Raw genomic sequence first — 26,964 nt, 5'->3', positions numbered from 1 at the left:
GACCTACATTTGTCTTTACCAGTCTTTTCCTTTTTACATATCTATAAAAGCTTTTACAGTCCGTTTTTATGTTGCCTGCCAGTTTTCTCTCATAATCTTTTTTCCCCTTCCTAATTAAGCCCTTTGTCCTCCTCTGCTGAACTCTGAATTTCTCCCAGTCCTCAGGTGAGCCACTTTTTCTGGCTAATTTGTATGCTTCTTCTTTGGAATTGATACTATCCCTAATTTCTCTTGTCAGCCACAGGTACACTACCTTCCCTGACTTATTCTTTTGCCAAACTGGGATGAACAATTGTTGTAGTTCATCCATGCAATCTTTAAATGCTTGCCATTGCATATCCACTGTCAATCCTTTAAGTGTCATTTGCCAGTCTATCTTAGCTAATTCACGTTTCATACCTTCAAAGTTACCCTTCTTTAAGTTCAGAACCTTTGTTTCTGAATTAACTATGTCACTCTCCAGCCTAATGAAGAATTCCACCATATTATGGTCACTCTTACCCAAGGGGCCTCTCACGACAAGATTGCTAATTAACCCTTCCTCATTGCTCAAAACCCAGTCTAGAATAGCCTGCTCTCTAGTTGGTTCCTCGGCATGTTGGTTCAAAAAACCGTCCTGCATACATTTCAAGAAATCCTCTTCCTCAGCACCTTTACCAATTTGGTTCACCCAATCTACATGTAGATTGAAGTCACCCATTATAACTGCTGTTCCTTTATTGCACACATTTCTAATTTCCTGTTTAATACCATCCCCGACCTCACTACTACTGTTTGGTGGCCTGTACACAACTCCCACCAGCGTTTTCTGCCCCTTAGTGTTATGCAGCTCTACCCATATCGATTCCACATCTTCCCGGCTTATGTCCTTCCTTTCGATTGCGTTAATCTCCACTTTAACCAGCAAGGCCACCCCACCTCCTTTTCTTTCATGTCTATCCCTCCTGAATATTGAATATCCCTGAACGTTGAGCTCCCATCCTTGGTCACCCTGGAGCCATGTCTCTGTGATCCCAACTATATCATAATCATTAATAGCAATCTGCACTTTCAATTCATCCACCTTGTTACGAATGCTCCTGGCATTGACACACAAAGCCTTCAGGCGCTCTTTTACAACTCTCTTAGCCCTTTCAGGAAAAGACCTTTCTCAAATGATCTACTGGATACATTACCATTCCCAACAACTTCTCTCTCCATTCGCAATCTTTCACTGAAAACATTGATGAGATAGCCTTATTTACAACTTATCAGAGACATCCCCATCCTCCCTGCGGCTTCACAAACTCCTTCACAGCTCTGAGGTAGTGTCTTCATCCTGAAATGTTATATAACAATTACAGCACAGAAACAGGCCATCTTGGCACTTCTAGTCCATGCTGAACTCTTGCTCTCACCTAGTCCCACCGACCTGCACTCAGCCCATAACCTTCCATTCCTTTCCTGTCCATATGGCTGTCCAGTTTAACTTTAAACGACAACATCGAACCTGCCTCAACCACTTCTGCCGGAAGCTCATTCCACACAGCCACCACACTCTGAGTAAAGAAGTTCCGCCTCACGTTACCTCTAAACTTTTGCCCTTTAACTCTCAACTCATGTCCTCTTGTTTGAATCTCCCCCACTGTCAATGGAAAAAGCCTATCCACGTCAACTCTATCTATCCCTCTATCAAGTCCCCCTCAAACTTCTACATTCCAAAGAATAAAGACCCAACTTGTTCAACCTTTCTCTGTAACTTAGGTGATGAAACCCAGGTAACATTCTAGTAAATCTTCTCTGTACCCTCTCAATTTTGTTGACATCTTTCCTACAATTTGGTGACCAAAACTGTACATAATACTCCAAATTTGGCCTCAACAATGCCTTGTACAATTTCAACATTACATCCCAACTCCTATGCTCAATGCTCTGATTTATAAAGGCCAGCATACCAAAAGTTTTCTTCACCACCCTATCCACATGAGATTCCACCTTCAGGGAACTATGCACCATTATTCCTCGATCCCTCTGTTCTACTGCATTCTTCAATGCCCTACCATTTACCATGTACATCCTATTTTGATCAGTCCTACCAAAGTGTAGCACCTCACATTTTCAGATGTTCAGATTCCCTTCCCACACATGCAGCTACTACATTTTCAAGACATTCACATAAAAGCACTCATTCAAACAGAGAGGATGAGACCATTTGCTTTGTGGGTGCCATATGATCAGGACTGTGCAACAAAACATTTAAAAGGAAACAAAACAGAATATACTCATGCCGAGTAGAGATCAGAAGACTGAACAAACGGAACAGCTTTTTCAAAGACACTACATGTGTTCAATGGGTCAGGTGACCACCCAGAGTTTGTCAGTCTATGAATTTCAATTCTATCACTTACAGACTGCTGCGCAGTTGTTGGAAAATTCTGCATTGCACTGAAGGCACTGGCTTGAAAACAACTTTCTTCAGGGGGATGCAAGATCTCAGATGCAGATTTCTTCAAACTTAGCACAGCTGGAAAACAGAATTAATGTAATGATAAATAGAGGATTAACAAAGCGGATGCTGATGGTTGCTATTGAACTGCGACAGCTCTTACTTGGAGGAGGAGGTCGCTGCGGAGGCTGAGGTCTGTCAGGTACAGATATTGATCTGCTTGCTGTTCGTGGTCGGAATTCACCTGGTACCAGTTTCTCATTTATTGTGGTAGATTCTCCATCATCTACAATATCATAAAATATCAAAGATACTGAGCTTTCTGTACATAAGAAGAGCAAAGCATGCATATTCATCATCTCAAGGTGGTTACATACCATCCACTTTAGCTTTTTCAGAATGAGGTGGTCTATTTGACAAATAGAATTCAGCACCAGTTTCAGAAAATCCTTCTGGTGCAGTTTTGTGGTTCACGTTCAGTCCTGTCAGCAATTGCTGAGGAATAGTTTCATCCAAGTCTTCATCTATATCTCCTGTGCACCAGAAATGACATATCTTTGGTTTATGTCATAAACAGTTTCATACAACTTAATACACACATTCTTTCAGTTTCAAAAGAGTCAGCATAATCAGAAGGGTGCCAGGTTGACAGGAAATCAGATGCCCAGGTTTCTTTTCCATTCACTTCCTATAAGTTGGGTAATTTACACATTTTACTCCTCTTCCACTGCTTTACTATAACAAGCTGAAATCAAAATAATGAGATACTAGGCAGATTGGGCAGCATCTATGGCAGGAGAAACAGTTAACCACTGACGAGTTTCCTCACTCCCAACATATTGGCTACCAAGAGTATTTCACTGTTCTGACCAATGTAGAGATGTTTCTCAGTGATTGGGTAAAACACACCAGATCCCTTGTAAAATGTTCCATTATAATAGTTTTGTGCTACCTTGTCCGATCATATTTCAGTTTCATACTTTCTGAGATATGACTTTTTAGTAAACGTTGCCATTTTTGCCACAAACATCAATGGCTTTGCTTCAATAATAATCCATTCACCCTCAAGTGCTTTAAGAATGGCATCAGTTTAGATAAGAAATTCATTTCCTAGGTTCAATACAGTGATGGAAAGGGTGTGGGATAAACAAAAACAGCCAACAATCTCAGAGGTTGGATGAAGAAGATCCTATCGGATAAGAGCAGGTCTCAAGCCTCCTTTTTGGAGTGATCTGCACCCTGGCATAAAGACAGGGGCTGTATCCGGGAGCCAGGAACAGAGAGAATGACCCCATCAATTGTGGAGGTGTGGATGGGACAGAGAGTGAATCACTGAGCAGGCAGAGATCAGGACTGGAGATCAAGAAATAAACCTGTCACTTCAGCACAGGGAAGTTGCTACATCCAGAAGACAGAGCAACAATAGAATGATATTAGAAACTCTCTTACTGTGCAAGGTCCATTAGCTTCCACCTCTTACAAGCCGCGTAAGGGCCTGAAAGCAAAGTGGTTAGCACAACGCTTTATACAGTACCAGCCAGCTGGGTTTGGTAAGGAGTTTGGATGTTCTCCCAATGACTGTTGGGTTTCCTCAGGTGTGCCAGTTTTCTCCCACAGTCCAAAGTTGTACTGGCTGGTAGGTTAATTGGTCATTGTAAGTTGTCTTGTGATAAGGTTAATGTTATATTGGGGGGTGCTGGATGGCACAGCTCGAAGGGCGTATTCTGCACTGTATCTTAATAAATAAAACAAAAATTTCCTCTCAGAGCAATGGTTATAAAAATAATTAGAGGGAACGTTGATGAAGAGCTGAGTTCGAAGAGAACCAGGATCTCATTCAGTAATGGAGGAGATTCAAAAGGTAAAACACACAAGCATCCAAAAGGACTAAGAGTTGCTGGTAGAGAGAGGAAAAGAATCATATAAGTGTATTAAAACATAAGGTTCTATGGGTTGACAATTATGTTTTGAAGATGCAGCTAACAAGGGTGGACTGTTAAATCCTATAAAACCTGTGAACAAAATAATAATATCTTCATTCTTCAATCCAAGATTAATTTACAGATTTGCATTTGTTACTTAAAAGAAGGTGTTAATCCATGGAGAACAAACTGTCATCAAGGAAAGCTGAGATGGGGAAATGTCACTGACATTAATGATGGGCCATTTGTCTTGACAGATGACAACAATATATTGCTAACAAATAGAAAAGACATGGAAAACTAACCCAATCAACTTGAAGTAGATACAATGATAGAGTATTTTAAGGAGTTTACAGTAAAGGGTCTTATTGGTAATATGAAATATATGTTACACAGACCAAGGCAACATGTTCCCAAATCAACAGCAGCTAATAAATGAATCACTGCATGGACAAGATGTAGGGTCAACAACCATCAACTTTGAATTTTCTGTGACAGCGTGTTAGAAATATTACAGAAAATCCATGCAGCCATGTTACCTTCAGTGTCATAATCCAGACTGCTGAAATCAAAACTTTCTTCAAGCAAGCAAGAATTTGCAGTTGGAGACATAGGAGCAATACTGTTTCTGTTTCTATTAAGTTCTTCATGTAGATTATGCAGCCAGTTCCTGGTTCGAGGTCTAACACTCATCACTCTGCCATTAACCTGCAAGGTATTAAAGTTGATTTTGTGATTGCTGTAATGGTTCAATGTTATGGCTGGCTACTTTCAGGAAGCTAGGAATTCCAGCTTACCAATAGCACCGATGAACACGACAACTTCCTAACATCATCACTCACGGTCACAAAAATCATCTTTCATTCAATTCGAAGGGTAGCAATTTCTTTAATTTGAATTCAATCTTTACAAACAAAAATTACATTGGAATTCATCCTTTTCCATATATAATAGAACCACATAGTGCACAGGAGGCCTTTTAGCCAAATCATCTGATCTATACGACCTACTGTGATTTTCTTCTTCTCTCAGGGGCAAGAGTCATTCATGATCTGTGATTCAAAATGCCTGAGTTTTGAAGGTATGGAATAAATCCAGCCCTCCTCTGCCCTGCAAGGCACCCTCTCATCTCTGTACATACCTCGTTCTGCTGTTTGGTACCTCGCTACTACTCCTAGTAACATCCTGTCTTGGGCCTCCTGAGATGTAATGTTACTTGAGGTGTTGTTTTCCAATCATCATGCTTTTTGTCAAATAATTAAGTCAAACACTCTTCTACTTTTGCCTGGAGACAACCTACGATCACACAAAATGTCTAAACTTTTGTCTCTGGACCAGGACTTCCAAGCTTTGTTAAATATTGACATATATACCGTACTGTGGGCCTTGTACGGATTCATCAACACAGACAAAACTGTAGGGAACAAAGATACATGGATTCAGATTAAGATGGCGCAGAGATAATTAGTGGGGCCAGACAGGAGTTGTGCGCCTGCAGTAAAATATTAGCAGGGAAGTTCAGGAGTGACGAGATAAACAAGGCAATGGGGTAAAGGGAAAAATCAGCATGGCCAGGAGGAGGCTGGGAACACACCAGGAAGTGAGGGTGTGGGCAAGGACAAACGTGTAGGGCAATAGGCTGCAAGTAAGTTGAGAGGGAGATAAACCCAGTGAATAAATACAAGTCAGAGTTAAAGTGGAACAAGTATCAGTAGGACCACAAGGTCTTATACTTTATAATTTATTGAAATCAAACAATTGGTACTAGAACATACAATCATCACAGCGATATTTGATTCTGCGCTTCACACTCCCTGGATTACAAATATTAAATATTAAAGATATTAAAAATAGTTAAAATTAGTAAATATTAAAAATTTAAATTATAAATCATAAATATAAAAATGGAAAGTAAGGTAGTGCAAAAAAACTGAGAGGCAGGTCCGGATATTTGGAGGGTACGGCCCAGATCTGGGTCAGGATCCGTTCAGCAGTCTTATCACAGTTGGAAAGAAGCTGTTCCCAAATCTGGTCGTACGAGTCTACAAGCTCCTGAACCTTCTCCCAGAGCGAAGAGGGACGAAAAGTGTGTTGGCTGGGTGGGTCGTGTCCTTGATTATCCTGGCAGCACTGCTCCGACAGCGTGCGGGGTAAAGTGAATCCACGGACAGAAGATTGGTTTGTGTGATGTGCTGAGCCGTGTTCACGATCTTCTGCAGCTTCTTTCGGTCTTGGACAGGACAACTTCCATACCAGGTTGTGATGCACCCGAGAAGAATGCTTTCTACGGCGCATCTATAAAAATTAGTGAGGGTTTTAGGGGACAGGCCAAATTTCTTTAGTTTTCTCAGGAAGTAAAGGCGCTGGTGGGCCTTCTTGGCAGTGAACTCTGCTTGGCTGGACCAAGTCAGGTCATTTGTGATATTGACCCCGAGGAACTTAAAGCTTTTGACCTGTTCCACTTGTGCACCATCGATGTAAATCGGGTCGTGCACTGCTCCTTCTGAAGTCAACAACCAATTCCTTCGTCTTGCTGACGTTGAGGGATAGGTTATTGTCTTCGCACCATGCCACCAGGTTCTTAACTTCCTCTCTGTACTCAAGCTCATTATTACCTGAGAAACGGCCTACAATTGTTGTGTCATCAGCAAACTTATATATTGAGTTTGATGGAAACTTGTGTACAGTGAGTACAGCAGGGGGCTGAGCACACAGCCTTGTGGGGCACCGGTGCTCAGAGTGATTGTAGAGGAGAGCTTTCTCTGAAACATACATAAACACAGACCTCTCTTCCAATACATTCAATCACACACACTGACTTCATCCCCATCATCCTTCTCTGCTCAGACTTTGCAGGTTCACAACTGCCATTGAGAATGCATCATAAATCAACACACAATGGTGACCACACTACTACAAAAGTAAGTTCACCTTTTTTCCATCCAGCTCCAAAACTTTCAAAGCCATGCGACTATCCTGAAAAGTCACTAGCATCTGTCCACGATCAAACCTAAGAGAAAGTTAATAACACAATTATAATCCAAGCGTCTGGGGCAAAAATCAAGATCAGTAAAGTGATTCACATTAATCAACTGCAGCAATTTACTTCTGTTTCCTGGAGCTAGGTTTAGTTTAATCACAGCACAAAATGATGCTGCAATTACAATAGTGAAAGCAGAAAACATGACTTGCAGCTCTAACATCTGGTAGCAAATTGAACTTAACAGGAATTTATTAAAAAGGCATTAATGAAGTGAACTGGCTGACTGAACATTACAGACATTATTTATATTTCATTGAGATATGCAATAAAAAAAAAAGTTACTGTCTATTTCCAAAGACTTAGCAATCATCCTGTTCGGTGTTTCCCCAATATCTCTCTTCATAAAGCAACACAACACAGAAAAGGCCCTTTGGCCCAACTCATCCATGCCCACCGAGCTGTATTAGTGATATTTGCCTACATATGACCCATATCCCTCCAAACTTTTCCTATCCACGTACCTGTCCAAATCTTTTAAACATTGTAATTGTACCCACATCAATTACTACACTTCCTCCAGCAACTAGTTCCATGTATCCAGCACCATTTGCTTTGAAAATTCCTACCTATCTTAAATCTATGCCCTTTTGACTCCCCTATCCTGGGAAAAAAGATCATGAGTTTTCACCTCATCTAAATACTTTTGTAGAGTTTGCATTCCTGTCCAAGGTCAGCCCTCAGACTCCTGCAATCTAGGAAAAAAAGCCCCAGCCTTTACTTCAATAAGTGAGAGTCAGAGAATGAGCCAATCAATATTATACTCGTACCCATTTCTTATTGATAAATAACACTTACCTCACCAACACAACAACAGTGCCATAACTCTGAAAGTAAGAAATTATTTCATTCCTTAGGTCATCTGGAAATTCCTCTTTTGGTTCGTTGGTTGGTGCCTTAAGGCACACCACCACAGTCGCATCTGATGGTCCCTGTGAAGATGTAATTTCTTGGAGTATTTGTTCACGTGCAAGAATATCCACTTCCTCAATATTCACTTCAAAGACAGCTAACACAGGCCTACGTTTGAAGCGTGAAGAGGGTTTTAAAATTGAGCAAAATGAAATAATATTACAAATGACATGGACATATCAATACTCCAGCATATCATTAAAATTTCTTTTGTAGTTTAGCTATCATTCCAATATGCTACATGTACCATTTTGTATAAGGGTAATTCAGCACGCTAAGAAAAACTACAAATATTACAAATAACTAGCACCATCTTTCATGAAATAAAGCAATAATCATCTCATTAACCAAAATGTACGTATAAAATTCATGTCCTGTCCTGTATAGGTGTTAGAATCCAAACCTGTCAAGGTAGCTGAAGGTGGATCTCAATGATGACTGATCCAGTGTCCCAAGATGATCAGGTGAGATACAGGTTAAATCAAAACACATCTCTCCTCACATTTATGGTCTTTGATCATCAGATGTTTCAAGCAGTTTTACACATTTGGGAGATGAGCAATCACTACACTTACTCTAGGTTACTCTAAGTATCACTGAGTACCTCTGATCTCTGGACAGAATAATGACAAGGTGTTCTCCTTGAATCCTGAGGGAGGCAAGTACAGAAATTGCAATGGTCCATGCAGAGATACTTAAATATCTGTGAGGTACCAGAGAACTGGGAGATAGTCAATGTTGTTCTGCTGTTTAAGAAAGGCTCTAAACATAAACCAGGAAATTACAGGCCAGTGAGTCGGATATCAGTAGTGGGCAAGTTATTGGAAGGTATTCTAAGACACTAGATATACAAATACTTGGATAGGCATGGATTGATTGAGAATAGTCAGCATGGCTTTCAATTCAAGTTTAATTGTCATTTAACCATATATGAATACAGCCAAACAAGACAGCATTACTATGGAGACAAGGTGCAAAGACACATTACCAAGAGTCACAAACAGTAAGCGCACACAAGATCACAATCACTTAATAAAGAGTCCCGAGGCCCACTACCCCCAACCCCCACGACACTATTGCTTGATGTTTAGGAGTCAACAAACCCATATAGAACACCAGTAAAAATACTACACAAAATATGCATGTATATATACAGATGAAGCCCTCAGCTCAGCAATATCATCTGTTGACTGGCCCTTGATATCTGCTTGGTGACACCATATGCAAGCACATGGACTTCAGCAAGGTGCTTAACAATGCCCTGCTGGAAGGTTGGTCGAGAATGTTCAGTCACTTGGCATTCAAGATGAGGTAGAAAATTAAATGAGACTTTGGCTTTATGGTGGAAGCCAGAGAGTGGAAGTAGATGGTCGCCTCTCTGACTGGAGGCCTGTGGCTAGCAGAGTGCCACAAGGATTGGTGAGTCCATTGTTGTTTGCCATCTATATTAATGATCTAGATGATAATGTGGTTAACTGGATCAGTAATTTGCAGATGGTGGCAAGACTGGGGGTGTAGTTGACAGTGAGGAATACTATCAGAGCTTGCAGTGGGATCTGGACCAGCCAGAAAAATGGGCTGAAAAATGGTAGATGCAATTTAATGCAGATAAGTGTGAGGTGCTGCACTTGGGGAGGACCAACCAGTATATGTCATACACAGTGATGGTAGGGCACTGAGGAGTGTGGAAGAACAAAGGGATCTGGGAATACAGGTACTTAATTCATTGAAAGTGGCGGCACAGGTAGATACTGTCATAAAGAATGCTTTGGCACATTGACCTTCATAAATCAATATATTAAGTACATGGGATGTTACGTTGAAATTGTATAAGACAGTAGTGAGGCCTAACTTGGAGTGTTGCATGCAGTTTTAGTCACCTACCCTCAGGAAAGATGTAAACAAGTTTAAAAGAGAAAATTTACAAAGATGTTGCTGGGACTGAAGGACCTGAGTTAAAAGATTGAACAGGTGAGGACTGTATTCCTTGGAATGTAGAAGATTGAGGGGAGATTTGATAGAGGTATACAAAGTTATGAAGGGCATAGATAGGGTAAATGCAAGCTGGCTTTTTCCACTGAGGTTGTTTGGGGCTACAACTGGAGGTCATGAGTTACGGATGAAAAGCAAAGGTTTAAGGGAACATGAAGGGAAACTTCTTCAGTCAGAGGGTCATGACAGTGTGGAATGAGCTACCAGCGCAAGTGGGACATGTGAGCTCAACTTCCATGTTTCAGAAGTTTAGATAGGTACATGGGACTAGAAAATTTAAATGACTTGGCACAGACTAGATGGGCCAAAGACCTTGCTTCTGTGCTGTACTTTTACAAAAATGATTTAAATGAATGCGAACCATTAAAAAAATACTACAGCACCAATTTATTTTCCTAACATAATAACTCCTTTGCCACTTCCCCAGTAATAGTAAAGTAGGCCAACACATTAAAAGAGATGACTACGAGGGGCTGGCAAACAGGGCTACCTCCCATGACAACAGGAGTCCATGTGTACCTGCACACTCTGCAGTTGAACTCCAACGTATCCTTTTGTTTTTGCCTGGCAGCTTCTCTGCCCATAAGCCAGCCAGACTGACAGGCTTCCTTTTCAGCCATGCAGTGAACTGCCTATACGGCTGGGAAGGAAAGGGAAGAAGGAACTGATAAATAATGCTCAGAAATTTACCCCAACTTGGGAAAAAAAAATCTCTTTATGTCCTCCTCACAAAAAATAAAGAAGACATGGCCCTGTCAGTGTGCTCCCAATAGCAGCAAGGTGATGGCAGACATCAACAATGGCTATAAGCAGCACTTGCTCATTGATACCCTGACCCAGATGACCAGTATAGGTTTTTCCAGAGCCTCTTAAAAACTCATCTCAACCTTGGTTCAAACATGGACCAATGAACTGAATTCCAGACACAAATGGAGAACAACTTTCTTTGATGGCAAGACAGCATTTGACAAAGTATGGCATCAAGGAGCCATGGGAACATTGAAGTCCACAGGCGTCCAGGGGTTGAAGTCATACTTCACACAAAGAAAGGTGATGTTTGGTGGAGGTTAATGATCCAATCTCCATGACATCAGTACAGCAGTTCCTCAGGACAGTACACAAGGCCCAACCATCTTCAGCTGCTTCATCGACCTTCCCTGTAGCAGAGGTCAGAAGTAGAGATTTGTGCACTACGATCAATTCCATTCACAATACCACTTCAATTTGCACAATCCATGCCTGTATTCACCAAATCCTGAACAACTTTCACTCCACCAAAGGGGCACAAGAGTCTGAAATCTAGGTGCAGGGTTGCCAACACAAAAGATTAACAATTCCTTTCTTCTTACAGTTGCTGCTTGATCCACTGAGTTCCTCCAGCAGATTTTTCTTGATTCACTCCACCAAAGTTCTATGCAATGGTCATTAACACCAAGGCTGGGTCTAGCCATCTATCCTTGGCATTCCGTGGGAAAAGCATTGCTGAGTTGCTATCTATCACAGTCCCTGGAGGGGAGGTTTCACCACTGATCAAAAATGTGATTGCATCACCAACATACTTTCTGTTGCTGAGAAATCAGAGACTGGGTATCCTGACATCCTAAAACCTTTCTGCAATCTACATGACATAAGTGCAGAGTTGATACAGAACACTCCACTCGCCTGGACAAACGCAGCTCCAGCAACCTAACAGGATTCACAATTATCCAGGGCACAGCAACTCTGGACGAGCACCTCATCAAACTCCCTAAACATGCATTCCCCTCCATCTCTGTATCTGCAAATTACAGTGCAGTTACCTCAGCTAGACTAACAGCACCTCTCAAAACCATGAACCCAACCACCAAAAATGAAAAGGACAGCAGATATCTAACAACCCCACCTGCAGGTCTCCCCATCTGAGAAATATACCACCGATTCTGCACCTGAATCCATGAACTCCCCGCTCAACAGGACTGTGGGAGTAGCTTCACCTGAAGGATGTTCCAGTTCACCATCCCAAGGGTAATTAGGGATAGGCAAATTAAAAAAATAAAGTGTGTGGGAAGGTTGAGGCCAATATGGAGGGAGTGTTACAGATGCCAAGAGTAATCTCTTCTATTCCCACTGCCTCCCAAGTACCCTCATCCACCTTGGCTCTGTAACTGCCTGCAACAAGATCTGCAAAATCGAGTTACCCATTGTAAATACCACTACACAAGTTCGATCAAATTCTTATTGTGAACGTTACACTGCCCGCTGCCTTCAGTATAACAGTCAGTTGCAGCCAAACTTTTTTCCAACGCTTGCACTGTCTATGAAACTGAGTGAGACTGAGATGCCTAAGCATTTATAATCTCATTACATTGTGGAGTTCATGCTATGCATGAAAGAAATCTGTACCAATAGAAAGCTGGCACTCCCACAACTTACCAATACAGTGATATTCTCACACACCACTTCTCATACATGCAGTCTGATCAATGCTTTCAAAGAAATGTGCTGCTAAAATTGATGGTGGACTAAAAACAAATATATTTCTTCAACAGAACAAAATAAGGAAGAGGGGTTCCACTAAGAATAAAACCATAATTAGGTTTTGCGAATATACAATAAATCATTGGAAGGACAGCTGCTCCGGCTGACCTGCTTTTCCCAGAAGTATCATGCAAAGTACTTTAATTCAGCAATCAATAGTACTTCAAAGGCAACACTGCGTAAATAAGAAAATGGAAATTAAGTTTTCCAAAATATAATGGGTCATTTAGAATTATGAATTCTAATTACAGGACATCAATTCTTTACATGCAATGGAAAAACTACCTATTTATGATGAAGAGGTACAAAAATGTGGAGTCTGCCAAAACATACAACGTACGTCTTGGCTTTTTGGACTGTGATTCCACACAAGAACATGATTCTATATGTTCCAACAACAAATCTAGTGTAGAGAAGCTTTTCCTCTTTCTCAATCGTTGCCTGAATAAGTTCCAATTAATAAATACACACATCAGATTTAGCTGCAGTAGCTTCATTAAGGTGGAATAAATGGATGCTTCATCCGATCAACTTCAAAATATTTCAAGCAATTTACAAATTTCTTAAACTAGATGGAAAGTTTGACTAAAATAAAATGAAATTGCAATAAAAATGTTATATAATACCAAAGTTTAATGTTCAACTGGTATTATAAACAGGGCTTTGTATAACTGCTGGAATTGTGGCATTGTTAAAAGATCTGGTAGAGCTACAACACCACCTTGAGACTGCAGACTGCATCAACAGCATCACATATTAGTAAATTTGGTTGTTAAAAGTATAATAAAAATTATATTACAAAACAAATTTAGGGGCAAGTAGAAATACATACTCACACATTCTTTTGATATAAAATAAAGACATGTATCATAAAACTGTACAGCCTATTAAAATGGGCCGCTCAGCAATACTTTGTTCAGGATATCACGTATGACAGAACAGGAGCTGTATATCTCTTGCTACAGTACAGCACCCAGTCTGGCTGTGACTCATGAGGGAAACTTGAATAGGCATTTGGCAGACATCATAGGGATGGTATTAGGGCATTTAACCCATCGTGTCTGCTCCACCATTTGATCTTGGCTGATTTATTTTCCCTCTCAACCCCATTCTCCTGCCTTCACCACATAATCTATGACACCCTTATTAGTCAAAAACCAATCAACCTCCGCTTTAAAATGACTTGGCCTCCACAACTGTCTGTAGCAATGAATTCCAAATTTACCACCCTCTCTCTGGTTAAAGAAATTTCCCCTCATCTCTATTCTAACTGGGGATCAGGTGGAGATGGAATCATACCAGGCCAGGGAATAGGGAAATTACCGATGTGGGTGTGGGTGTCACGGTGGCATAGCTGTTAACGTGATGCCATTACAGCTTGGGGGTCCTGGAGTTTGGAGTTCAGTTCTGGTGTTGTTCTCTAAGAATTCTCTGTACATCCTACCCGTAGAATGTGTGGGGTTTCTCTGGTCTCTTCACACAGAATAAAGGAGGACAAGGTAGGTTAACTGGTCATTGTAAATTGTCCTGTGATTAGGTTTGGGTTAATCGTTGGGGGTTGTCGGGGCAACATGGCGTAAAGGGCCGTACTCTTTGCTGTATCGCTAAAAATAAAATAAATAATAATTGGTCGGAATTGTGATTGGAAGGGGGTGGGGAATGGTCAGGAGCAGACTCCAGTCTAGGTGTTTCAGTTGTTGAGAGTGTCATTGTGTGTTGTTTCACAAGCATGGAGGGCACTTAGTCAATTTTCAGTAGTGTTATTTGTACCATGTGCAGTGCCCAAAGGAATTTCTAGCAATGATCCAACATTTGACAAACATGCTGGTGACACCTTGTGGTAGGCAAGTAATTCTGCACCATTACTCATTTATGCTTTTAATTTTCAGCGCAATCCATTTAACCCTTTCATACACAGCCTCCCATAACCAATCATTTAGAATATGGCGAAGAAAGCTAGAAGTGACTATTAATATCAGAATTACACCAACCTCCAAACCTTTTCCATACAATACTAACATGAAAAACTACTTTGAAAAAGATTAATTTTGGAAAGACACTGTGCACTAAAGTACTTCTGGAAACTGAAAATACCCCAGGTCACACCTTGACATTTCTAATAGAAACACGTCACTGTTAAAAGGAGCAGTTAGGTATTCCATTCCTCGGCCTGTTATTTAGTTAGACTAAGGCTGACTTTCTACCTCAGAATCATTTCCCTATATCAAAATTATATCCCTTCATTCGCTGAATATATGCAATCTCTTGAGTCTCCACACCCTTATTGTACAGAAAATTCCAAAGCTTCACTATCCCTTGGAAGAAGAAACTCCTCTCATTTTTATGTTGAACAACTAACCCCTACTTTGAGATAGTGACTGCCGGTCCTTGACCATCAGGCTCCATGAGAATTTCAGATGGTAATTTCTGTCACTTACCTATGATCCGATGCAGTCAGCTCTGCCCTCCCATAATAGAGCAGATCACTTCCAATCTCTCTCTTCTTTATCTCTAGTTCACAATCAGACCTCCTTAAATTTACATCTGAAATACAGTAAATGGCAATATGTCAAATAATCACCATGGTTTATTCATAGAACAGTACAGCACAGGACTGGCCATTTGGCCCACACCATTGTGCAGACCTTGATGCCAATTTATACTAAATATCCTCTTCCTGTGTATTATCCATATCCCTCATTCCTTTCATATTCCTGTGTTTATCTGAATCTGAAAGCCTCTTGAAAGCCACCACACTGCCTGCTTCCACTACTGCTGCTGGTAACCCATTCCTGGCACCTATCACTCTCTGCATAAAAATACTTGCCCCTCACGATGCCTTTAAACTTCCCTTCTAACCTTAAAAACCTGAACAGTATTCAATCTGGCTGGAGCCATTCCTGTGTCTACTTTGGAGGAATTTGATGCTTTGGCTCTGCAAGGACCAGGTGTGAAAGGCTCCTTTCAGCTTATACTAACATGTTCCTTACTGGCACAGACTTCTTTGACTCATGTTGGATGTAAACAGTCTTCTTAGCCATGTTTACTGCTAAGATCAATGAAGGTTATTTGGTCAATACTCTACCTGTGAAATTCTGGGAAAGACAGAATTCATTGTGGGTGTAAGAAATACAAGTTGCCTAACAATAGCAAAGGCATCAAGAAAAATGTGGTTTAATAACCAAGAAGTTAAAGGAACAAAACTAGAAACCAAATAATTTCACATATGAATAAAATAACAAGACCCCAGATACAGCAAGATCTAACTCACAGAAAAACATACCAATCCGTCAGAACGACAGAGAAATTTGGTGGGGAGAGATAGCAACTCAGACAGAAAGGAAGGAATAACTCTACATTAAACTTTACAAGATCTAAATAAATTTAATGATAGCATCACACTAGACAAACAAAATGTGAAATATTAATTATACAATAACGATTATAGCTCTATATTTGTTTGAAGAGGCATCATTGAGTTAATATATGGCTTTGTGGTTTCTTCATGAATGAAGTTTCTTTACCCAGAGTCAAAAGCCTATCTCCAGATAATTTGGCTCTGTTAATGAGAGGAAACGGCTGCTTTCAAGATACGAGGTAATTATTCAAACTGTTGCAGGATATACTTGCACTCCTTATTTTCTACTTGGCTAATAACTCAATTTAGTAACATAAATACCTGTTATATCACAGGACATTTTACTTTTCTTCCAAAATAACACCCTATCAGTCCAGGCTGGAGTCCGGCACTTGTCACTTGTGTCATAAACGTCTGTTCCCACATCATATTTGTATGTTGGAGCAAAGGTGATGGTGCCTTCAAAGAAGTCTTTAAAAATCTAAGTGAAAGAATGATGTTTTATTTTAATTTGAAGGATATTTAACATTGCAGATGATTACTCCTCAGAAATTGATTCCTTTGATGATTTAACATTACAGAAAATTCTTTCGATTACTTTTATTAATTATACTGCACCAAGCAGTCTCGTGCAGCAAGAGAAAAGGGCATTTGAGGTTTCATTACGCAAGTCAGGTCAATGCACTGCACACAGGCCCTCAACGTAGATTCCTGAAAATGACTGTCACAGGTGATTCCTACCACTGCCTTTACAGCACAGGTCTGTAATGCAGTGAGGCAACCAATACCAGAGGTAGTGCAGATTCTACATACAACTCGTGATAATGAGCAGCCTTGTACAGCTGCCTACATCACATGAAATGAGCACCTGGGTTCATTGCACACTGCTTTCCCCGTGTCCGTTCTAAAGTACTAATCTGGCAGTTGCTCTTCAGCATTCCATCTGCTTGGATCCCAAAAATGGAACAGCTAAAAATATTTAAAGGGAAGGAAATTTTTCTCTAGTTCTGCTAAGTTATACTAAATCTACAATACTGTGTACAATCCTGACACCTCAACATTAGAATTCAGTTATTAGGCTTAGAAGAACTTGCACTGCCTATTCACCAGGTCGTGATGAGATCTCCAGAATAACAAAGAGATTGCATAAAATCTGCTAATATGACTTGAATTTTGACCTCTTAAAGAATTTGAAGTTCAAAGAAACCCTTCATGTTTGCATGGGAAGAACATTACCTAAAAATAACAGTCAGAGGAGATTGGATACAGTTTATATCTCACACAAAAGATGGAACTCTCACATGCAGACCCCAAATACACAAGGGAATCAAATGACTTTTTGAAAAGTAGGTCTGAAGAATTAACAATGGGAAACAGGAAAGTTGCATCTGCAGAAGACAATAAAAGCATCCTTACACTATCATAAAATCCAGGTATTATGGGAAGGTAGAAAAGAAAAATATTCAAAACAATAGAAAAGGAAAACAAACAATTCTGACAACAGTCATTTCTGGACAATTGATGACTTGAGGCCTTGGAACTTGAACAAAATGGTCGCAGTCCTCAATTCAGTGAAGGCCCTTGATTCAGCTGAAGGGAAGCAGAATTTTGCAAAAGTAATGTCTCTATTTTAGAATGAACTGATAGAAAACAGGAAATTACTTAGCCAGTCAGCATCATGTCAGTTATTGGAAAATGCTGGAATCCATCATTAAGTAGTAACAGTAGGAATATTAAAATTAAGCAGAGTCAACAAGCTTTTCATTGAAAGGAAAATCTTGTCTGACAAATTTATTCAAGAACTTCAATGATGAAAATCAAAGACCGCCAGAAGATATAGCATATTTGTATTTCCTCAAGGTATTCAATTTGGTTCCACACAAAATATTATTGAACCGAAAAGCTCATTGGGTCAGGTATAAAATATTAGGACAAAATAAAGGTTTTCAGTTCCCACAAGGTTGATTCCTGTAACGTAAGTGTTGCCTTGTAAAGAAAGACTGACCAATTTGGGTCAATACTAACTGAAATATATATTAAGCAGGGTTGAACTGATTGAAAATTATAACTGAGGCATTTTAACAGCACAGATGCCAAGAGAACATTTCCCTTTCTGAGAGCCGTGAGAACCAAGGATCTGAACTTCAAAATAAGACATTGTACATGTAATAAGAAAAAGATTTTTTTCCCAGATGGCCACACATCTTTGAAATTCTGAAAGGCAGGGAGTCATGAAGGTCAAAGTAATTAGAACAAGTGAGAAGTTGTACCCATAACCAACACCATAAGGGCTGAATAGTGGACCATTCTCTTGGAGTCGTTTGGGCTCCTCCTCTTATTACTTACATCTGTACCTATTTACAGGGGTGAACCAAGCTGCAAAGTCAATACTGGAGAAGAGGATAACATGCAAGTACTGAGATGGCTTTAAGTGGAGCTCTCACTTCACTTGCACCCTTTCATCATCTATCCCCAGTGCAGTGATCCCAACCATTTTGTTAAGAGTACATGTTGAGCACAATTGAATTCCAGCAACAAAAGATGCTCTAAAATCACAAGTGCACACCATGTACTCATCTTCACACCAAAACAATTACAGGTTGACACAGACTGGTCTTTTGTGTGCAATGTTAAAGAAAATATGTTCTACATAACTTGTACTATTAATTAATGAACGATGATCGGTCTTGTTCACAAATCACTACTACCTGTTCCCATGATTGTGTTAAAGATAAATTCAGCATGCAACATCCTTGAAATCTAATTGCTGGCTCTTTATTTTCTTCATTTAATAGATTTATCCTATGATATTCCTTAATTGAATATCTGATAGCTCAAACCTGTTTTCCTTGATTGGCCCAATATACTACAATTCATTGAAAGAACCAAAACCACTTTACTGTTAAAGTAAAACCCCCTTGTATATCCTCATGCTCGTTCTTTGCATTCACCTTGCCATCGGCCTTCTGCTGTTGAAGCTGGTCGTAAGCCTGAAGACCCGTCCAGTCCCGTCTCTTAATATATTGGATGACTTCATCATGTGGAAGATCAATGCGGAAGTTTGAATCTCCACACCAGAATACGTAGTCATGTGAAAAAACATTCTTTCCCTGCCACAAGGAGGAGAAACATATATTATCCCTTCAACCTTTGGTAAAAATTGCATAGCACTTAAAACAGAAAATGAAGGTAACTGAAGGAGTGTTGAGAACAAAGGCTAAAATGAAGAAGCTATGTTTTAAAAACTGCATGTCAGTTGAACAATAAACTGCAGGAATACACTTGCTGCTTACAGTAAACAGATGGGACAATGACCATCTGGACAGTAAGCACAGCTGTAGGAAAAATGCACTTATTTAACAAGTGGTATACACTTAGATATTTTTAGATAAAGGAGAAAATATTTTTCACCTACTATTTGGTGTTTTATAAGCAAAATGTTAATGTAAATTTATGACCCAAAAATAGCTGTTGGTGTTGATAACACTGCAGTGAGATGCCTGAGAAATCTCAATTTTCTGGCAAACAGTTTTGTTTATCAAAAATCTGCAGAAGCTGGAGATGTGAAATTTTAATCATTTGTCTTTCCACAGATCTCTCTGACCTGCTAACTATTGCCAGAAATTTGTTTTTAATCTAACAACTATTAATGTGTGCAAGCTTTCTTCCCAACACTCACTGGCTCTGACACTGTGAAGAATCAAAACATTGAAGCACTATTAAATATTTCCTTTCAATACAGAAAGCCGAAGAGTCCAAATGAAAAAATTCCAACTCTCAATTCAATCCCATTCCCCCCATTTCCTTACAATATACTCCTGCATGCAAGAAAATTTACACTCCTCCAATTCCACCATTAGCCTCTAATCTTGAGGACAATTACTGCAGTGAATTAATCTGCAAACCAGTTCCTTCTAGGATGTGGGATATGTCCCTGACACCGTGCTGACCCCTTGCATACAACAAGCATCAAGATCAAATCAGGGTGGTGCAACACCAGCAGTACCATGCTGCAAACATATTAAAAGATAAATTCCAGCATTTAAGAAAACCAAAGTATTCTTAAATACATGAATTAACTTAATGCATATTTAATGTAATTTATTCAATTAACAATGCATATTTAATGTATATTTATTCATGATTAACTTAATGCATATTTAATATGTTAATTAACTTAATTAAAAATATATCAATACACCCTTCTCCCTCTCAATGACAACTTGCTGAATTTCCATATGGTCTAATCTGGCATCAGTTCAACAGGCAGCTCTCCTTCTGTGTTTTATCACCTGCTTTTGGGAAATCTAACCATTGTTCTATCTTCATCATCCAAATAAACTTGACTTTTGGCACACCCTACTCAGTACATCTGACTCGTATTTTACCCATTTCAAACTGAAATATCTTTTCCTTCTTTTTCACTGCCTGATTTGCCTATTTTCCACAAAATTAAGTCTCCTTTGTTGAACTGCCTTTAGTGAATTATCTTAGTTCTTAAACATTAGTATAAAATTTTTCAAGTTTCACTCCAACTTAGATCATGATTGTACTAGCCATGTTTCCTTCCTCCTTCAGATTACTTGTTTACCCAATGCTGAACATCTTTATGTCATATCCTAATTGAAACTCCACTTCAGTACATGGCAAAGTCTTGTGCAATAGGCAACTGTCACTGTTTTGGATTGACCAACTCAGGCTGTTGCAACTAGAGAATAAAGAAATAACATGAGGGAATTCAGTACCTCCAGAGTTTGCACTAAATTTTAATCTGCTCATAGAGTTTGCAGGAAAGCAGCATTTATCTACTACCCAGGTCGTACTCTTTTCTCGCTGCTAGCATCATGAAGGTGGTACAGGAACCTCAAGACTCAGACCATCAGGTTCAGGAACAGCTATTGCCCGTCAAGCATCAGGCTCTTGAACCAAAGGGGGTAACTTCACTCTGCTTCACCTGCTCCATCACTGAACTATTCCCACAACCCAAGAACTCACTTTCAAGGACTTTTCATCTCATGTTCTCGTTATTTATTGCTTATTTATTATTTTTTTTTTCTTTTGTTTTTGCACAATTTGTAGTTTGTTGCACACTGGTTACCTGCCCTGTTGGAGTTTTTCTTTGATTTTGTTATGGTTATTGTATCTGTTGAGTATGCCTGCAAGAAAATGAATTTCAGGGTTGTATATGGTGACATTGTATGTGTGTTCCTCAGGAGTCAGTTCAGTATTGGGACCGCTGCTTTTCACATTGTTTGTCAATATTTCGACAAGGGAATTGATGGCTTTGTGGCAAAGTTTGCGGATGATACAAAGGCAGCTGGAGGGGTAGGTAGTGCTGAGGAAGCAATATGATTGCAGTACGACTTAGACAAATTGGAAGAATGGGCAAAAATGTGGCAGATGGAATACAGTGTTGGGAAATATATGATAATATATTCTGGTAAAATAAATAATAGTGCAGACGATTATCTAAATGGGGAAAAGGTTCAAACATCAGAGGTGCAGAGGGACTTAAGAGTCCTCGTGCTAGACTCCCAGAAGGTTATTTCAGACTATTATTTAAATGGGGAGAGAATTCATAGTTCTGAGATGCAACGGGACTTGGGAGTCCTCGTACAGGATACCCTTAAGGTTAACCTCCAGGTTGAGTCAGTAGTGAAGAAGGCAAATGCAATGTTGACATTCATTTCTAGAGGAATAGAGTATAGGAGCAGGGATGTGATGTTGAGGCTCTATAAGGCGCTGGTGAGACCTCACTTGGAGTACTGTGGGCAGTTTTGGTCTCCTTATTTAAGAAAGGATGTGCTGACGTTGGAGAGGGTACAGAGAAGATTCACTAGAATGATTCCGGGAATGACAGGGTTAACATGAGGAACGTTTGTCCGCTCTTGGACTGTATTCCTTGGAGTTTAGAAGAATGAGGGGAGACCTCATAGAAACATTTCGAATGTTAAAAGGCATGGACAGAGTGGATGTAGCAAAGTTGTTTCCAATGATGGGAGAGTCTAGTACGAGAGGGCATGAATTAAGGATTGAAGGGCACCCATTCAGAACAGAAATGCGAATAAATTTTTTTAGTCAGAGGGTGGTGAATCTATGGAATTTGTTGCCACAGGCAGTAGTGGAGGCCCAAGTCATTGGGTGTATTTAAGGCAGAGATTGATAGGTATCTGAGTAGCCAGGGCATCAAAGGTTATGGTGAGAAGGCGGGGGAGTGGGACTAAATGGGAGAATGGATCAGCTCATGATAAAATGGCGGAGCAGACTCGATGGGCCAAATGGCCGACTTCTGCTCCTTTGTCTTATGGTCTAAGGTTAACTTACAGGTTGAGTCAGCGGTAAAGAAGGCAAATGCAATGTTGGCATTTGTTTTAAGGGGAATAAAATATAAAAGTAAGGAGATATGCTGATGCTTTATAAGACACTAATCAGGCTGCACTGCTGTTAACAGCTTTGGGCCCCATATCTAAAAAAGGGTGTGTTGTCATTGGAGAGAGATCAGAGGAGGTTTACAAGAATGATTCCGGGAATGAAGGGGTTAACATATGAGGAGTGTTTGGCAGCTTTGGGCCTGTACTCACTGGAATTCAGAAGAATGCAGCGGGATCTCATTGAAACCTACCAAATGTTGAAAGGACTAGATAGGGTGGATGTGGAGAGGATGTTTCCTGTGGTGGGGTATCCAGAACTAGAGGGCACAGCCTCAAAATTGAGGGGCGACCCTTTAGAACAGAGGTAAGGAGAATTTTTTTTAGCCCGAGAGTAGTAAATCTGTGGAATGCTCTGCCACAAACTGCGGTGGAGGCCAAGTCTGTGTGTATATTTAAGGCAGAAGTTGGTCATTTCCTGGTCGGACCGGGCATCAAAGGATATGGTGAGAAGGCAGGTGTATGGGGTTGAGTCGGACCGGGCATCAAAGGATATGGTGAGAAGGCAGGTGTATGGGGTTGAGTGGGATCTGGGATTAGCCATGATGGAATGACGGAGCAGACTCAATGGGCTGAATGGCCTAATTCTGCTCCTATGTCTTGTGGATATACATGGACTTTGGTAACACATTTACTTTGAACTCTGAAGACATTAAGCTAGTCCACCCCAACATTATTCAAAAGGTCAGTTTGTAAAAAATAAGTAAATGAATAAATACCATAGGGAAGCTGAGTTTCTGCATGATTTCACGATAATCTTCATTCCTTTCTTTCACTTGTGACTGTCCTGCTGTCAGGTGTGCAGTTACAAAGCAAAGTGTGGTGCTGTAAAACTGTAAACGAACAGCCACAGCTCCTTTATTCCCAGTTTTTCCTCCCATCCCAGTTTTGACCCGATCCATTGCAACTTCTCTGGAAAAAAGGAAAAATATTTCCTGTGTTGCACTTCCCACTTCTCCATTTTAATAACAACATTAATAAGTAACAGTCTGCTGTGTCAGGATGTTTAAACTAACCAACTCCACCCTCTCATTTTCTTGAATTCTCAGGGCTGAAAACCTTTTTTTCCCCCCTCAGTTTTAAATGTACCTAGAGCAAACATTTACATTTCAAAATCTTTGCCCAGGATATTTCAGAATCCAGTGATGCAGACTTCAACAAAGCATAAAACATGAGTTTAAGTTTTGCAAAGATGACAATTTAATTACCAAACAGCATTTGTTGGTTTGATTTGAAAGCATTGTTTTTAGAAACCTAAACCAACAAAACTGGTCATTGAGCCAGTATCCAAGATTCTTCAATTTTCAAAAAGAACCAATTGTGATCTACCATGCTATTCAAAAGCAATGTACCAAATGATGTAAAATGATTAGTCAGACTGAAATCCATATCAGTAAATGTGACTTTTATCAGGGCTTTGAAAATGAGCTTTAAAATTAAGTAGGACAGTTATCTGAGAATAAGAAGTCATTTGCATCATAAAACTGTGTCATCCAGAGGGAGGGTGTGCTCAGCAATACGTTCTGCGAAGGCAGAACAGAAGCTGCAAAGAGGCACGTACAGTGCCTTGCAAAAGTATTCAGCCCCCAACCCTTTGTTCACATACATGAGCATTACAACCAGGGATTTTAATCAATTTAACTGAGAATTTTTACTTGCTCCTTTTATCATGTACAGCCCAAAAAAGGGAAAATTGTAAAGCATGAAGAACTAAAAATTCAAAACCTGAAATGTCAGCAGATCAGAAGTGTTCATCCCTCTTTGCTCAGTACCTCTCACAGCTGTTACAGCCCGTAGTCTTTTCGGATAAGTCTCTATTAGATTTGCACAACACGATGGAGCTAGATTTGCCTATTCTTCCTTGTAAATTGCTCAAGCTGTGCCAGGTTAGTTGGGGAGTGGCGGTGGACAGCAATCTTGAGGTCTTGTCAGAGATGTTGATCCAGTTAAAGGGCAGGTCCCTGACTGGGAAACTTGGGACATCAATTTTCATCATTTGAAGCCGCTCAGTGGTTGCTCTGGCAGTGTGTTTTAGGTTGTTGTCCTGCTGAAAGACAAACTCACTCCCCAGTTTAAGCCTTCTGGTAGAGTCTAGCAGGTTTTCTTTCAGGGTCTCTCTATATTTAGCAGCATTCAGATTCCCATCAATTCTGACTAGATTTCAAGTCCCTGCTGCTGAAAAGCATCCTCATAGCATGATGCTACCTCCACCATACTTTACAGTAGGGATGGTGTTACCTGGCTGATGCACAGTATGAGATTTACATCACCTGTACCACTTAGTATTGAGGCCAAAACGTTCCACTTTAGCCTCCTCCGACCACAAGACCTTCTTCCACATCTTTACGCTATCTTCTAAGTGACAGTTTGCAAAGTCTTGACAGGCAAGAATATATATGGCCAGGGCTTCTTCCTTGCCACTCTTCCATAAATAGCATTTTTGTGCAAAGCCTCAGAGATTGTGGAGCCATGAACTTCATCTCCAGTTGCAGCCACTGACTTCTGCAGCTCATTCAGTGTGACTGTTGGTGTCGCAATAGCCTCTCTTACAAGTGCCATTCTTCTCTGCTGACTAAGTTTAGAGTGATGGCCTGTCATAGCCAGTGTGGATGTGGTTTCCTATTTTTTTTTTCACTTTTCACGATGGACTGCACTGAGCTCCGAGATATGATCAGTGACTTGTCCCTGAATTTCCCTGACTTGCCTTGAATGCTTTTTGTCTTCATTTCGGTTTTGTCAGTTTAAGATATAGTATATTGTTGGATCTTACAGAGAGAGGGGGTATTTATTCTTATGAAAGCAAATGATCCTCCAATTTTTTGCATCAACAATTGGGTGAGTTAGTATGGTAATATGCAGTATTGCACCTGAGGAAAGTTAGCACAATACTTACGAAGTGGATAAATACTTCTTCGGCATCATAACTTGGTTTTTAATTTTTAGTAAATTGCTGAAGGTTTTGGAATTTTTCTTTCAATTTGACATGATGCACAAAGTTTTGTAGATTAGCTAAAAAATTCCTACTTCAATATGTTTTAAATTTAGAAAATGAAACAATAAAATGTAAATATAGTTGTGGGGCATGAATACCTTTTCAAGACACTGTCATTAGCCAAGAACAGGCGCCAGCACCAAGTAAGTTTGAGCAGATGGAAATACAGATTATTGGTATCACATCCAAAATCAACTCATATTTTCATTGCAGTAGCCGGAGGCCAGCAATCACATTGGACCCCTTTAACAAGTTCAAGTTCATTGCCATGTCAGTGTGTGTGTGTGTGTGTCTCTATTTGACATGGACTAAATGGGCTGAAAGGCCGGTATCTGCGCTGTACTTCTTTATGAACCTAAAACACACGCGGTGTGCAGCACAGGTAAGTAGTAAACAGCACAGTAAATAGCTTGCTGTCCTAGTGACGAGACCTTGGTGGTAGCGGGATATTCATTGGTCTCACAGACTGAGGGAAGAAGTTGTCTCCCAGTCTGGCAGTTCTAACCCTGATAGAAACATAGAAAATAGGTGCAGGAGTAGGCCGTTCGGCCCTTCGAGCCTGCACTGCCATTCAGTATGATCATGGCTGATCATCCAACTCAGAACCCTGTACTAGCCTTCCCCCCATACCCTCTGATCCCTTTAGCCACAAGGGCCTTATCTAACTCCCTCTTAAATATAGCCGGCCTCAACTGTTTCCTGTGCCAGAGAATTCCACAGATTCACCACTCTGATGCTCCTGTAACTTCTTCCAAATGGTAGTAAGTCAAGGCGGTTGCGGGATGGGTGATATTTGGGCTCTTTGTTTACAATGCTCCCAGTAAATATCACAAATGGAGGGTGGGAGATCCTGATGATCCTCTTGGTGGTTTTTACAATCTTCTGCAGGGTTTTGCGGACCGATGATGCAGCCTCTCTCAATGGTACTCCTGTAGAAAGTTGTTAGAATGGGAGCGGGGAGCCTTGCATGCCTCAATATCCTCAGAAAGTGTACATGCTACTGTGCCTTCTTGACTAATGAGATGGTGCTGTGGTTCCAGGTCAGATCATCCATCAGCACACTAAGGAACTTCGTGCTCTTCACTCTCTCCATGGAACAGCCATTGATGTGTAATGGAGACTGGTTGACCTGAACCTTCCCAAAGTCCACAATCATCTCTTTTGTCTTGTCCACGTTCAGACTCAGGTTGTTGTTCTCACACCACTTGACAAGCCTCTCTACCTCCTCTCTGTATGCCGACTGATGAGGCCAACCACCGTTGTATTATCAGTGCAGTTAGAGCTGGAACTGGCCATGCAGTCACAAGTCAGCAGCATGAACAGCAGTGGACTAAGCATACAGTCCTGGGGAGGCAGCAAGCTCAGCGTACTGGAGCTT

At 40.4% G+C, this 26,964-nt stretch overlaps 1 protein-coding gene across 1 annotated transcript in view; it reads right to left on the bottom strand.

Moving 5' to 3' along the window:
• LOC140201364 (synaptojanin-2-like) overlaps positions 1-26,964 on the bottom strand; it is a 112,239-nt gene that overhangs the window by 12,122 nt on the left and 73,153 nt on the right. Inside the window, exons 15-24 of the mRNA XM_072265366.1 lie at positions 23,314-23,506; positions 19,118-19,276; positions 16,488-16,647; positions 15,247-15,352; positions 8,186-8,407; positions 7,279-7,357; positions 4,887-5,055; positions 2,803-2,958; positions 2,589-2,711; positions 2,388-2,503 (exon numbers count right to left, since the gene is read on the bottom strand). Coding sequence (XP_072121467.1) covers positions 2,388-2,503; positions 2,589-2,711; positions 2,803-2,958; positions 4,887-5,055; positions 7,279-7,357; positions 8,186-8,407; positions 15,247-15,352; positions 16,488-16,647; positions 19,118-19,276; positions 23,314-23,506 — 1,483 coding nt within the window. The remainder of the gene's footprint in view (positions 1-2,387; positions 2,504-2,588; positions 2,712-2,802; positions 2,959-4,886; positions 5,056-7,278; positions 7,358-8,185; positions 8,408-15,246; positions 15,353-16,487; positions 16,648-19,117; positions 19,277-23,313; positions 23,507-26,964) is intronic.

Source organism: Mobula birostris, chromosome 8, assembly GCF_030028105.1.
Source record: "Mobula birostris isolate sMobBir1 chromosome 8, sMobBir1.hap1, whole genome shotgun sequence".
Lineage (NCBI taxonomy): Eukaryota > Metazoa > Chordata > Chondrichthyes > Myliobatiformes > Myliobatidae > Mobula > Mobula birostris.
Note: the sequence above shows the minus strand (reverse complement) of the source record. Positions and strands in the feature narration are given on the sequence as shown.